The sequence below is a fragment of the Megalobrama amblycephala genome, linkage group LG13 (assembly GCF_018812025.1).
Source record: "Megalobrama amblycephala isolate DHTTF-2021 linkage group LG13, ASM1881202v1, whole genome shotgun sequence".
Lineage (NCBI taxonomy): Eukaryota > Metazoa > Chordata > Actinopteri > Cypriniformes > Xenocyprididae > Megalobrama > Megalobrama amblycephala.
Window position 1 is genome coordinate 1,063,253 of NC_063056.1, and position 15,635 is coordinate 1,078,887.

Sequence of the window (15,635 nt, forward strand, 5' to 3'; positions counted from 1 at the left end):
CTGGACAGTTCATTTGTATAAATGCCAATAGAGCCTTGTTCATTTTGTCTGTGTGTATTTTAGGTCTTTGAGCAAGTCGGTGGAGAACAGGTCAATCTCGTGGGCTGAATATTTGAAGGCCACGATGTTTGTTCCACGTACCAAAAAGCAGATAACAACCACATTTTCCCCTCATCATCTGCTCTCTGGTCACGGCGTTGCCCATGTGACGCACCAGAAACCTGTGAGGAACACAATTATACATTATATCACAGTTAAACACTGGAAGTGTCAACATTTTCTCGATCATCATGTGTGGATGATTTGCCTCTTTATTGTAGATCAATGAAAGTGTGTAGGACATGGTTTCAGCGGAGGGCATTTCCTTAAACAGCAGGACCGGTTGTACCAAAGTGTTCAAGACAATATGGCGTAGGTGTGAAGGAAACTAATATAGAGGAAACTGGAAAAAGGAAAGGCTGATGTCATGCAGGTTGGGGAAGTTTGATGACAATGGCAACATATTTCCCGGGGTAAACTTTGATCACCTGGTTCACTTTTTAGAAGATCTCTACAAAGGGGCAATCATGTCTTGTCCATGTACACATTTTGTAAATAAAATCTTTTTTATTTGTATTCAGCATTACAGTAGTATATTGGTTTACAGTTAATGTGCAAGTGAATATATGGGTTATTACTTTAGATTAATTTGTGAAAATCATTGTCTTGCTCTGTGAATCATGTTATTTACCAAGTGAGCAAGGAATATGGCACAGTACAGAATCACACCTTCATTCCACCTCAGACACATTTATACAAGCAGTGGTGAAGTACACAAATCAAGCACTTGAGTAAAAGTACAGATACGTATTATAAAATATGACTCAAGTGAAAGTATTTAGTGCTCCTTTTCAATTTTACTTGAATGAAAGTACAAAAGTACTTGATTTTTAATGTAGTTAAGTAAAAAAGTACTAATTGATTAATGTTTATTTTGTAATTTTATATAGGCCACTTATATAATTTAATTTTACATTATGTATTTTATATAATCCTATTGCTCAAAATAATTATGTCAAATATGTCAAATAGCCAGCACTAGTCAGGATGGATGGAAGATTAGTGGATGCAGATACATAATATGTAATGTGTGTTGACAAACAATATAAAAACAGACGAAACATATAGGGCTAAATACATAACATTTAAAAAAATTGCTGCATCAGCGGGGAAGATGAACGTGCATGTGTTATTTTAATTTGTGTTAGAGTTGCACGATTGAGAATCAAGATTTTTTTGGTTTGTTTGTTTCAAACAGAGATCATGATTCTCTCACGATTCTGAACAGACAACTAAACAAAATAGCATATAATTATTTATTAGAGAACAAAATATTAATTGCTGCAGTCCATTTAAAAACATTTAAAAAATGGGTTTGAATGAATGATTCAATGACTCACTCATAACTATTTCACTTGTTTCATTACCAGATGAGTCAATGTTTTTGAACAAATCTTTTGAATGAATCAATCAATATCAAATACGTTTTAAAGGTGCCCTAGATTATGTTTTCACAAGATGTAATACAAGTCTAAGGTGTCCCCTGAATGTGTCTGTGAAGTTTCAGCTCAAAATACCCCATTGATTTTTTTTTATTAATTTTTTTAACTGCCTATTTTGGGGCATCATTATAAACGCGCCGATTTATGCCCACAGAGCTCACGCTTGCCTTAAACAGTGCCTTAACAAAGTTTACACAGCTAATATCCGCTTGTTAAGTCGTGATGTAAGGAACGCCATTTCCGGGTCCAAGCCTCGACTCGTTTCACTTGAGAATGCCATCAACGACCGTTTATGAGCGCTATTTGTTCATATTAAACATCAAACATTTTAAAAAGTTGAACATTTTAAATACTTTCAGTCTACACAACAGTCTCCGTGCTCACAGTGTCACAGACATTAATATTTTAACTTTTTATAAAAGACGAATCATTGTCTGACCATCTAGAATTTTGGTATGGAGATAAAGGTTATGATTATAATTTTTTTTGTAGTATTACACCACATCGTGTGTGTATATTAGCACCATTTGTTGTTTTCTTGTGGTAGGAAATAAAGTGTTAGGACCCGGATGCGCTGCCGCGTGACGTCAGACTTAACAACCGAATAACCCTCAAAATGGATCTTTACAAAGTGTTCGTCATGCATGCGGCGGATTATGTGAGTATTGTATACTGTTATATTGTTTACATTTGATTCTGAATGAATTTGAGGCTATGCTCCGTGGCTAACGGCTAATGCTACACTGTTGGAGAGATTTATAAAGAATGAAGTTGTGTTTATGAATTATACAGACTGCAAGTGTTTAATAATGAAAATAGCGACGGCTCTCTTGTCTCCGTGAATACAGTAATAAACGATGGTAACTTTAACCACATTTAGTACATTAGCAACATGCTAACGAAACATTTAGAAAGACAATTCACAAATATCACTAAAAATATCATGTTATCATGGATCATGTCAGTTATTATCGCTCCATCTGCCATTTTTCGCTGTTGTTCTTGCTTGCTTACCTAGTCTGATGATTCAGCTGTGCACAGATCCAGACGTTAATACTGGCTGCCCTTGTGTAATGCCTTGAACATGGGCTGGCATATGCAAATATTGGGGGCGTACATATTAATGATCCCGACTGTTACGTAACAGTCGGTGTTATGTTGAGATTCGCCTGTTCTTCTGAGGTCTTTTAAACAAATGAGATTTACATAAGAAGGAGGAAACACTGGAGTTTGAGACTCACTGTATGTCATTTCCATGAACTCTTGTTATTCAACTATGCCGAGGTAAATTCAATTTTTCATTCAAGGGCACCTTTAACAGTCACTTGTCGCCTCCTAGTGTCGTAGTGATGTAATCGATACAACCATTATTGGAAACGGCAAGTTAGTTTTAAAATGTGATTTTATCTGTTTGATTCGAGATCGCGATCTGTAGACTCATTGATGTGGATGTGTCGCATTAAAGCATTTCCATACATAATTGGTTGCCATCTCGTAATTATGATAGGCCGTGAACGCATTGAACGAATGCAATGATTGAAGGAACATTTCTTGGTCTGGGCTTCCACAAAACATATTATGTACATGTTTTAATATTTAGACCACTCCTATTATTGATTGCTATCAGGATGTGAAGAGAGGTTCAACTAGTATAACAAAAAGTGTTCATATCCCAGCCTGCAAAAATCTTCTACAACGTGTAAACATTTTCTGAGAGCTGACTTGTAGCACATGACCACTGCAGATTTAAGGTGTGTTGGACCTAAAGCAGATTACGACATGGCGTGAATGCAGCATGATTTGCAGGCATCAGGGAGCTGCTATGAATATGCGGGAGACTCCCGGAACTTCCTGGAGAGGTGGGATGTCTGTGTAATCATTCAATCAAACATACACACAGGACACAATGGTCATGACAATCTACAATCTATTGTGCATAAATGAACGGTTATATAAAAAAAAAAGCTTAACTTAGTTCGACAATTAAATGAAATCATGTTACCAAAAACAATTTACTGTGATCCGAGGAGCACTAATATTTTTAGTGGCGCTTTAACTGTAAACTCATGAATATTCATGTTAGCCCCGCCCACTGTCACCGAAAATCTCAAGGCTCCACCCCTTTAAATTTTGCGCAATTTTCCTTGACATAAAAAATAATTTATGCTGCCTTCATGTGCTATCGGAATTTTGATAATTCCCACTTCTTAAAGGGTTAGTTCACCCAAAAATGAAAATAATGTCATTTATTACTCATCCTCATGCCGTTCCACAGCTTCGTTCATCTTCAGAACACAAATTAAGATATTTTTGATGAAATCCGATGGCTCAGTGAGGCCTGCATAGGGAGCAATGACATTTCCTCTCTCAAGATCCATTAATGTACTAAAAACATATTTAAATCAGTTCATGTGAGTACAGTGGTTCAATATTAATATTATAAAGCCACGAGAATATTTTTGGAGTGCCAAAAAAACAAAATAACGACTTATTAAGTGATGGCCGATTTCAAAACACTGCTTCAGGAAGCTTCGGAGCGTTATGGTCCATATACTTTTGCGCCCATTCGTTTTTTCTTTTTTAAACCAGAAATGAAATATGGGAAATGCGGTTTCTTTGTTTTTTATTTTAACACTGAAGAATAGAATTAGCAGATACAAGCTAATTTTCCTTATGCAAGATTATTATTTTGTTAAAAATAATATAAATGATATACAACTTGTTTTTTAATATGTAAAAAAGCTAAATTTAATTTTCAGTGTTTTGCAGCATACACACAGACGCTATAGCGCCATCTAGTGCCTGTTCCTCTGGCGTCAATAGAATGACTCGCTTCAAGAGCCAGGCTAAATTGACATTGATTAATTTTCATTCATTAAATTACTATTATTGTTATTTGTATATTTATATTTTAACCTAAACATTACATTTCTAAACCTTAGCCCTATAGCCTCTTGTTTAGCGCTCTAACATGATCGAGTTCCCGCTTGTGGTCTCAATCCCGTCATTTTGCTTTTTCCTCTGAAGGCCAAAACGACATTTAAATTACTGTGAGTTTTTCGTCTGGCTCTGTTAGGTGTTTTATATTGTTAGGAGTCACTTTATAGCTTTGCTATGCTGTTAAAATTGAAAATATACTAAAATTTGTTATGATGACAAAATTATACCCCAATATGTGATTTTCATGAAGACAAAATTCCCATGCCCTTTGCCTCAGTGGAGGTTTGACATGAAATATTTCTCAGTTCTCATTGAAAGCAATGCGTTACAGCCGCATCGCTGGACATTAGCGCTTTACGTGGATTAATCCTACTAAAACAACAACCAGGGAGAAACTATTTTCTCGCACATTTCCTTGTCATCAACAGCATCTAAGGCTAAGACAACGGCAACGTAAACAAAGTGGAAGGACAATATTTTTATGTTAAGCGTTTATGACAGTTTTCCATAACGCTAGACGTTGAAAGCGTGTTGCCTTCAGCCTGACCTGCTTGTCTGCACACCTTTATTGGTCATTTAATATCAGTGTCTTAATGCATTAAGTGTTTTCTTCATAACTGTGTTTTATTTTCAAGGAAAAAGCTTAACGTGTTAATTGTGTTCATAATGGGCTGCTTATAAGTAGTGAATTTGCTCCTCCGATATCACTATCGCTGGACGAAGCGGGACATGGTTTGCCGGCAGTATAGCATCTCTTGGACATGCGGCAGTATCGGACCCCTCGTGAGTGAGAATGGGGTGGAAAAGTCAATTATTATCATGTTTCAGAGACATGGCTCTCGAAAGTGTGGGATAAATGACAATTTTACAAAAGAAAACTTGTAAATTGACATTTTTTCGACTTTCATCTGTCCTTTTTTAATTTTGGTTTATAAAGATGCAAAACGTAATAAAAATCTGAAAAGAAGTCAATATTTATTTTGTGCACATGAAATTTGTGTATTCGGTTTAAATGTAAATTTTGGTATTCACCATAGCATTTAAAAATACAACAACCATCCGTTTTTTGTTTTTCTTGACGTGGTTAAAAAACGAAAAAGGAACGGATGCAAAAGTACACGGACCCGTCATGAATCAGTGTATCAAACATGATTCAGATCGCATGTCAAACTGCCAAACTGCTGAAATCACGTGACTTTGGCGCTCCGAACCGCTGATTCGATACACTGATTCATAACGCTCCGAAGCTTCATGAAGCAGTGTTTTGAAATCGGCCATCACTATATAAGTCGTTATTTTGTTTTTCTGGCACACCAAAAATATTCTCATGGCTTTATAATATTAATATTGAACCACTGTACTCACATGAACTGATTTGTTTTTCATTTTGAACTCATGAATATTCATATTAGCTCCGCCCAGTGTCACGAAAATCTCAAGGCTCCACCCCTTTAAATTTCGCGCAGTTTTCCTTGACATAAAAGATCATTTATGCTGCCTTCGGAAATTTGATAACTCCCACTTCTGAAGTCGTGAGCTCATCACATTCAAATTTCGAAATGGGAGGGCGTTTATTTGCCTTTATTTTTACCTAGGACATTTACAATAATTCCGAGAGCACGTGAAGGCAGCATTAATACATAAAAAGTAGTCAAAAATCGATTTCATGTCATGAAATTGAGGACATTTTTCCAGCACATTTAATTTATTGAGTGTTTATAAAATGAAACGCAGACACTGATGCCCGGTAGGTGTCGCTCTGGCGTTCTGGTGTGATATGGCGCTGCTGCTGCGCTGTCTCCACTCACTGAACCCGGCCGCCATTTTGAAATCCAAATCGCTCACACTACACCCGCTCTATAAACTGGAACTATGCCGCGGGGCCGGCCACGAAAACAAAGGAATAAAGATGACAACGAAACCGGTAAAGTCAACCGCAGCCTCACAAATAAAACCCTCACACCATAAGCTGCTCGCTGAAGTGCGTAGTGCATGGCTAAAATGGAGCAGAAGTTTAGAGAAAGGCGTTTGAAGCGCGTGTATATAGTCCCCGGATATGGCGCTGTGGTGTGTGCGCGCGCGTGTGTGTCGTTGTGTTTGTGCTGCGGGAGTGATTGCGGCGGAATGATATTAATAACGCGCTCGTGTGTGCTGGAGATGGAGATGCTCTGAGAGCTCCAGACGAACACAAACATCTCAATAAAACGCGTTTAGAGCCGCTGCTAGTGTTAGCTAACGCTTCCGTTCGTGTGTGAGGAGGGTGGAACTTGTCGAGCTGTTCTGGGGATAATGTACAGATGCTGTGATGATTATCATGCCTTATATAGTGAGTTTCTCTGATCTGAAGATTACACAGATCAGTGTGGGTTCACTAATGTTTACCTGCTCTCCAGACTTTACTGACCAAACCCTCCTACAACACTGATCTTTCTCTTACTGTAGTGCTAAACACACACGAGTAACTCTAACCTGTGGAGTTAAACACCCATCTGTCACTGTTGAATATTATATTAATAGTAGCATGATTTCCTCAGACACTATGTTAAGACTTAACTAGTCCTGACTAACTAGCACTTAAACAAGGGTTAATCTCCAGTCTTACTTGGTGGATTCAAATTAGACCTGTTGTTATAAAGTTATGACCAGTCTTGAAGAAAATGATTAGATGATAAAGTCTGAACAGTTTATGCAACACTGCTAAAGTAACTTTGCAAAACATTTCATAACATTTATTGAAAAGTTACAAACTAAATAATGATAAAGTGGTTACACGTTTTGTCCTATAGGTGCCAACCATTAACAAGCCCAAATACACAACTATTCTGAACATGAGCCCGCGACTGGCTGAATCTATATGTAAAATAACAATAAACACAACAATAAAACTCGATCCTTGACCGAACATAGTTCATGTTTGATCTAATTACTCAATGCATGTAGAAGAAATGACTTTTTCACCAAAAAATGTCACCATGGTGAAATAATTTGAGATATCAAAAATCAATCTTTAAAGGGTTAGTTCAAAATGAAAATAATGTCATTAATTACTCTCCCTCATGTCGTTCCACACCCGTAAGACCTTCATTCATCTTCAGAACACAAATTAAGATATTTTTGATGAAATCCGATGGCTCAGTGAGGCCTGCATAGCCAGCAATGACATTTCCTCTCTCAAGATCCATTAATGTACTAAAAACATATTTAAATCAGGTCATGTGAGTACAGTGGTTCAATATTAATATTATAAAGCCACGAGAATATTTTTGGTGCACCAAAAAAACTAAATAATGACTTATATAATGATGGCCGATTTCAAAACACTGCTTCAGGAAGTTTCGGAGCGTTATGAATCAGCGTGTCAAATCAGCGGTTCGGAGCGCCAAAGTCACGTGATTTCAGCAGTTTGGCGATTTGATACGTGATCTGAATCGTGATTCAACACAAAAGATTCATAACGCTCCGAATCTTCCTGAAGCAGTGTTTTGAAATCGGCCATCACTAAATAAGTCATTATTTTGTTTTTTTGGTGCACCAAAAATATTCTCGTGGCTTTATAATATTAATATTGAACCACTGTACTCACATGAACTGATTTAAATATGTTTTTAGTACATTAATGGATCTTGAGAGAGGAAATGTCATTGCTGGCTATGAAGGCCTCACGGAGCCATCAGTTTTCATCAAAAATATCTTAATTTGTGTTCTGAAGATGAATGAAGGTCTTACGGGTGTGGAACGACATGAGGGTGAGTAATTAATGACATTATTTTCATTTTTGGGTGAACTAACCCTTTAATGTCTTTGCCCAAGACTGGTGACAATCATATGAATCCGCTAGGAGGAGTATTTAAAAGTTCACCACATGCATTTTCACAGAACCATGATGGCTGACCTCCTGTTGGATGGAAGATGTTTAGAAGAATGTTTGTTGTGGGGCAGCGATGACTTCATTAGTGTTTGTTTCCGTACTGTGTAAGTCAGTGGTGCCCCACAACTGTTTGGTTACAAATGTTCTTCAATTATCTTCCTTTGTGTTCATCAGAACAAAGAAACTCATTCAGGTTTGGAACTGCCTGAGGGGAGTAAATGATGACAGAATCTTTATTTTTGGGTGAACTATCCCTTTAAGGGACCCAAAAGCCCCTGAAACCTCGAAACTAAACTAAAGCAGAGAAAATTCACACTTTATTATAGTGTTCTAGTGTGTTTTCATTATGTGTTTTTGAACAGGATGTCATTCAGACGGGAGAACTAGACTATTTATTTTAATTTATAAACTATTGACTTTAGTTCAGGAGTCTGAATGCCGTACTTTCCTATCTCGAACCACTCAGGCCCCAAGGTCCCGCCCAAAAAACTGCTGTAACCAATTAGAAAAAAGAAAAGATGTTTTTGTAAAGTCACGCCATCATTCGGGTTGAGTACGTAAACTCTTGAACAAGGTCATTTTTATAAATTCAGCTAATATTTTGTATTATGGACTGTATGTAAACCTTATTCAGAGCTTACTCAATAAAAAAACGAATGTTTTGATGCCTCTTATTTTGTTATTATTAACATTCATAGTAACATTTGTCAGATTCTGCGAGGTGTTTGTAAATTACACTAGACAGAAACTTTATTACTGGAATAAGATTATTCACTGACATTAAGTGTTTTGTTGGATCATGTTTTATCTCTCCCTGGATCCACTATATCTGATTATTTAATTATCTAAACTATTTGATCTTCTGTGTCTTAGCTCAGATTTATTATTTACATGTCATTTCTTTCAACATTCTTTATTTTACTTATTTTAGTATAGTTTTTTTTTTTTGTTTGTTTGTTTTGTTTTTTTAATAATTGTATGAATAGACTTTTTAATTAATTTCATGAATTGTCATGATGGACCAAAATTAGTTTTTGATTTCTGTGTTTTGAAATATAAACATTTAAACGATTGCAGTTTTCATGTCTGATTTATTCAAACATACATTAAATAATGAAGAATCGGTAACGGTTAAGTAAAAAAATATAATGAGTATGTAATGGTGAACGTGATTTCATCAAGTACAACATGTTCCTGGATCAACATCCAATCGACCAATCGGAAATATGTTGATCTAGGAACATGTCTTACTTGGCGAAATCACGGTGACCAATATGTAATATAGTATGCTTGCTAGAATTTTTTTCTAGCTAACTCTCGAGTTTGTGGTCATTGAATGGCTTTTCTGAGGTAACCCTGCTGTAAGAAACAACCAAAAGCAGCCTGAGCTGGTCTTAAAGCCTGTCATAGCTGGTTTCGCAGGCTGGTCTAAAGGACGATAACTATAATGATAAAGATGTAGTCCTAAAACCATGCTCAATAGAAGTTCACATCACAGTTATAACAATAACAACAACACAGAGAATCGATATTATTGGAATCACTTTTAGATCAATTTTTTTTTCCAGCTGATAAACGATAAAAACATTGACAGCCAATCAGAATCCATCCTGCTTTAAAGCTTGAGCATTTAAAGCGACAGACGACAAAACTTATGGTCAGATGGTCAGGCTGGGAGCTAAATCTCCGCGGTTGAAACACTGACCGATTGATTACACGAGTCATGATTGATTTCAGTTAGTTGTTCTGTATCTTTCATCATTCCTTCTGATGTTCATTCATGTTTATTTGCTGCTGTAACTAGTAGTAAAGAGCAAGAGATGATCGGTTAAACTACAGCGATCCGTCACCACACATTAAAGACACAAAACACATTTATTGACTGAGATGAAACTGACTGAATATGAAAGCAGAGACTTTGTTACATATCAAAAGTATCAAAGCACAAATCTGTGATTTCATTGATTATTGGATGGGAGGTGAGCTTCAAATGTTTAGTGAAGTTTGAACTGATCCCTGGAGAGAATACTTTGTCCTTTTCTCATTCACTGTCTTTATTGGGCTGCAGATGGAGGTCAAGGAAGCCGGATCAGAGAACCAGAAGCCTGCAGAGAACAAATGTAATATTTGCTCCCAGAATTTCCCCAGCGAGAGTCAACTTCAGAGACACCTGCGAGAGCATGAGGTCAACGATAAGGCAAGAGACTGCTCTTCTTCATCATCATCATCATCATCATCATCATCTCACACGTGATCTGGGCTGCACTGATATATGACCATATCATTTAACTCATGCTTTATATCACATAATGCTTATTGAACAGGCTCATAGCCCAGCGGTTTAATAATGGTATGAAGGATCAGCAGTTACACGCATGCTGCGGACAGTTACCTTACCTATAGGCCATGTCAACGCTAACTAATATCCAAACACGTTTCCTCTATCCACCTGTCATATAAATACACTGCAGTAGTCCTGCCCTACATTTTCATTTTGCCTCCTGTTTCACTTGGAAAATATTACTCTACTGTTTAACACTGAATACTGTTTACATGCACTTTGTTATTGCCTCATTTTTCCACCACTTGCTTGTTTCCTCACCTGTCTGTCACCTGTTACTTTAATTATTCGGTCTTCCTCATGCACACACACACACACACACACACACACACACTAGGGGCTAGGAGCAGCAATATATTAAAAGAATTATAGTTCATTAAAATAACAAAATTCTATTTTTAGACAATTCCAGAAGTTTAAATAATGTTATATGGGGTTTACACTTTACTAGCTGTGAATTTACATGACTTTTCTAGTCTTTTGTGAGCTTAATTAATTCATTATGAAAATTTCCCTGACTTTCAGGTCTAGAAATCACACTTTTAAACTCCCTCATGCATCTATATTTTGAGACGATAACCTTGAGAGAGAGCCCAGGTTCTTAAATAAAAATGCATTTGGGAACAAATTAATATAATATATACGCCAGCTTACACCTTCAAGCTGTTTTAGCTTATTTTAAAGCTTGTTTTGATCATCACTGATTCACACGCCACTGACACTCAGTTTGTTACACCAGTTTCTCTTAATTCTCTATGTGGCACAAGAAAAAAAGGTGCTCATGTTTGTATGAAGTTTCAGAATGCTGCTTCGTTGACTTCAAAACCTGTCTGATGTTCTCAGCGCATTGTAACAAAAAACTAAAAGTAGGGTTTACTGTCATTGGAATTTTTTTTGTTATGGTCCTATTTTGATAGAAACACTCTTAAGGTGTTTTATTGGCTTCGATGGTTCCATGAAGAACCTTTTATGAAATCGTTCCATTCCACAAAAGGTTCTTTACAGTGGAAAAAGGTTCTTTAGATTTTTTAAATGTTCTTCACACTAAGAAAAAATGGTTCTTTTAAGAACGGTTCACTGAAAGGTTCTTTGGGGAACCAGAAATGGTTCTTCTCTGGCATCACTGCGAGGAGAAAAAAGCCTTTTGGAAGTGTAATGGTAAATGTGTTTGTCATGAACTGCTGATAACTCTTCCTCACTTCTCCCTGTGTGCAGCCGTATCGCTGTGACCAGTGTCCGGTGTCCTTCAATGTGGAGTACAATCTTGGCCTTCATAAATCCACTCACACCACCAGCGAGCCCAAATGCCCCGTGTGCCATAAGAAGTTCTCAAGAGTGGCCAGTCTGAAGGCTCATGTCATGATCCACGAGAAAGAAGAGGTCGGGCAACTTCCTTTAATTAATTCTCAGTTCACCTGTAAAATCAGTCTTTCGGTGTCTGCTTGCGCTGTCTTTAGCAGCAGTGTCTGTTTGTGTTGTCAGAACTTCCTGTGCTCTGAGTGTGGAGACGAGTTCATCCTGCAGAGTCAGCTCTCTCTGCATCTGGAGGAACACCGGCAGGAACTCAGTGGAACGAAGTCGCACACCTGCAAGACCTGCAGCAAAGAGTTCTCGTCGCAAAACCAGCTGAAAGAACATTTGAGAAGCCATGCCAAGATCAGGTGTGACCGCTGAATCAGTGCTGTTGTCTTGAGACAGAGATGAAAACTCTGTCATCGTTTACGTTTGCCTTCCGTTCTTCAAAAGCCAAATGTTCACACAGCACTTTTGCATGCAGCCGCAGTTCAAATATCATTTATAGTCATACTGAAATGGATAATTCACTTTAGATCTTAAAAATTAAACAAGAACATTCAGACAGTTGTATTCTACGACAAATATTGTTTCAGTCACTCAGTATGTATTTTTAATAACATTAGTGGTGTAATATTATGAATTTGATCATGTATTTATCTATTTGGTTGTGAGTGCAGTCCGTCTGTAGAGACTCCGCCCACACGCTCTTCTGATTGGCTCTGATTTTGGATCGATTTGATTGCGAGTGCAGTTATTTTGCACAGAGACTCCGCCCACTCTCTCTTCTGATTGGCTCTGATTTTGGATCGATTTGATTGCGAGTGCAGTGCTCTTGCACAGAGACTCCGCCCACTCTCTCTTCTGATTGGCTCTGATTTTGGATCGATTTGATTGCGAGTGCAGTGCTCTTGCACAGAGACTCCGCCCACTCTCTCTTCTGATTGGCTCTGATTTTGGATCGATTTGATTGCGAGTGCAGTTCTTTTGCACAGAGACTCCGCCCACTCTCTCATCTGATTGGCTCTGATTTTGGATTGATTTGATTGCGAGTGCAGTGCGCTTGCACAGAGACTCCGCCCACTCTCTCATCTGATTGGCTCTGATTTTGGATCGATTTGATTGCGAGTGCAGTTCTTTTGCACAGAGACTCCGCCCACTCTCTCATCTGATTGGCTCTGATTTTGGATCGATTTGATTGCGAGTGCAGTTCTTTTGCACAGAGACTCCGCCCACTCTCTCATCTGATTGGCTCTGATTTTGGATCGATTTGATTGCGAGTGCAGTTCTTTTGCACAGAGACTCCGCCCACTCTCTCATCTGATTGGCTCTGATTTTGGATCGATTTGATTGTGAGTGCAGTGCTCTTGCACAGAGACTCCGCCCACTCTCTCTTCTGATTGGCTCTGATTTTGGATCGATTTGGTTGCGAGTGCAGTGCGCTTGCACAGAGACTCCGCCCACTCTCTCTTCTGATTGGCTCTGATTTTGGATCGATTTGATTGCGAGTGCAGTTCTTTTGCACAGAGACTCCGCCCACTCTCTCATCTGATTGGCTCTGATTTGGGATCGATTTGATTGCGAGTGCAGTGCTCTTGCACAGAGACTCCGCCCACTCTCTCTTCTGATTGGCTCTGATTTTGGATCGATTTGATTGCGAGTGCAGTGCTCTTGCACAGAGACTCCGCCCACTCTCTCTTCTGATTGGCTCTGATTTTGGATCGATTTGATTGCGAGTGCAGTTCTTTTGCACAGAGACTCCGCCCACTCTCTCATCTGATTGGCTCTGATTTGGGATCGATTTGATTGCGAGTGCAGTGCTCTTGCACAGAGACTCCGCCCACTCTCTCTTCTGATTGGCTCTGATTTTGGATCGATTTGATTGCGAGTGCAGTGCGCTTGCACAGAGACTCCGCCCACTCTCTCATCTGATTGTCTCTGATTTTGGATCGATTTGATTGCGAGTGCAGTGCTCTTGCACAGAGACTCCGCCCACTCTCTCTTCTGATTGGCTCTGATTTTGGATCGATTTGATTGCGAGTGCAGTTCTTTTGCACAGAGACTCCGCCCACTCTCTCATCTGATTGGCTCTGATTTTGGATCGATTTGATTGCGAGTGCAGTGCGCTTGCACAGAGACTCCGCCCACTCTCTCTTCTGATTGGCTCTGATTTTGGATCGATTTGATTGCGAGTGCAGTGCTCTTGCACAGAGACTCCGCCCACTCTCTCATCTGATTGGCTCTGATTTTGGATCGATTTGATTGCGAGTGCAGTTCTTTTGCACAGAGACTCCGCCCACTCTCTCATCTGATTGGCTCTGATTTTGGATCGATTTGGTTGCGAGTGCAGTGCGCTTGCACAGAGACTCCGCCCACTCTCTCTTCTGATTGGCTCTGATTTTGGATCGATTTGATTGCGAGTGCAGTTCTTTTGCACAGAGACTCCGCCCACTCTCTCATCTGATTGGCTCTGATTTTGGATCGATTTGATTGCGAGTGCAGTGCGCTTGCACAGAGACTCCGCCCACTCTCTCATCTGATTGGCTCTGATTTTGGATCGATTTGATTGCGAGTGCAGTTCTTTTGCACAGAGACTCCGCCCACTCTCTCATCTGATTGGCTCTGATTTTGGATCGATTTGGTTGCGAGTGCAGTGCGCTTGCACAGAGACTCCGCCCACTCTCTCATCTGATTGGCTCTGATTTTGGATCGATTTGATTGCGAGTGCAGTTCTTTTGCACAGAGACTCCGCCCACTCTCTCATCTGATTGGCTCTGATTTTGGATCGATTTGATTGCGAGTGCAGTGCTCTTGCACAGAGACTCCGCCCACTCTCTCTTCTGATTGGCTCTGATTTTGGATCGATTTGATTGCGAGTGCAGTGCTCTTGCACAGAGACTCCGCCCACTCTCTCATCTGATTGGCTCTGATTTTGGATCGATTTGATTGCGAGTGCAGTTCTTTTGCACAGAGACTCCGCCCACTCTCTCATCTGATTGGCTCTGATTTGGGATCGATTTGATTGCGAGTGCAGTGCTCTTGCACAGAGACTCCGCCCACTCTCTCATCTGATTGGCTCTGATTTTGGATCGATTTGGTTGCGAGTGCAGTGCGCTTGCACAGAGACTTCGCCCACTCTCTCTTCTGATTGGCTCTGATTTTGTATCGATTTGGTTGCGAGTGCAGTGCGCTTGCACAGAGACTCCGCCCACTCTCTCTTCTGATTGGCTGTGATTTTGGATCGATTTGATTGCGAGTGCAGTTCTTTTGCACAGAGACTCCGCCCACTCTCTCATCTGATTGGCTCTGATTTTGGATCGATTTGATTGCGAGTGCAGTTCTTTTGCACAGAGACTCCGCCCACTCTCTCATCTGATTGGCTCTGATTTTGGATCGATTTGATTGCGAGTGCAGTTCTTTTGCACAGAGACTCCGCCCACTCTCTCATCTGATTGGCTCTGATTTTGGATCGATTTGATTGCGAGTGCAGTGCTCTTGCACAGAGACTCCGCCCGCTCTCTCTTCTGATTGGCTGTGATTTTGGATCGATTTGATTGCGAGTGCAGTTCTTTTGCACAGAGACTCCGCCCACTCTCTCTTCTGATTGGCTCTGATTTTGGATCGATTTGATTGCGAGTGCAGTTCTTTTGCA

General features: G+C 39.4%; 1 protein-coding gene across 2 annotated transcripts in view; it reads left to right on the plus strand.

Annotated features, from left to right (window-relative positions):
* Positions 1 to 6,224: 6,224 nt before the first annotated feature.
* LOC125243277 (zinc finger protein 236-like) overlaps positions 6,225 to 15,635 on the plus strand; it is a 36,405-nt gene continuing 26,994 nt past the window's right edge. The window contains exons 1-4 of one of the 2 annotated variants that reach the window (XM_048152791.1): positions 6,225 to 6,405; positions 10,418 to 10,546; positions 11,906 to 12,070; positions 12,173 to 12,351. In XM_048152791.1, coding sequence (XP_048008748.1) covers positions 6,259 to 6,405; positions 10,418 to 10,546; positions 11,906 to 12,070; positions 12,173 to 12,351 — 620 coding nt within the window. In that variant the 5' untranslated portion in view covers positions 6,225 to 6,258. The remainder of the gene's footprint in view (positions 6,406 to 10,417; positions 10,547 to 11,905; positions 12,071 to 12,172; positions 12,352 to 15,635) is intronic. The other variant, XM_048152792.1, reaches the window with a different exon arrangement.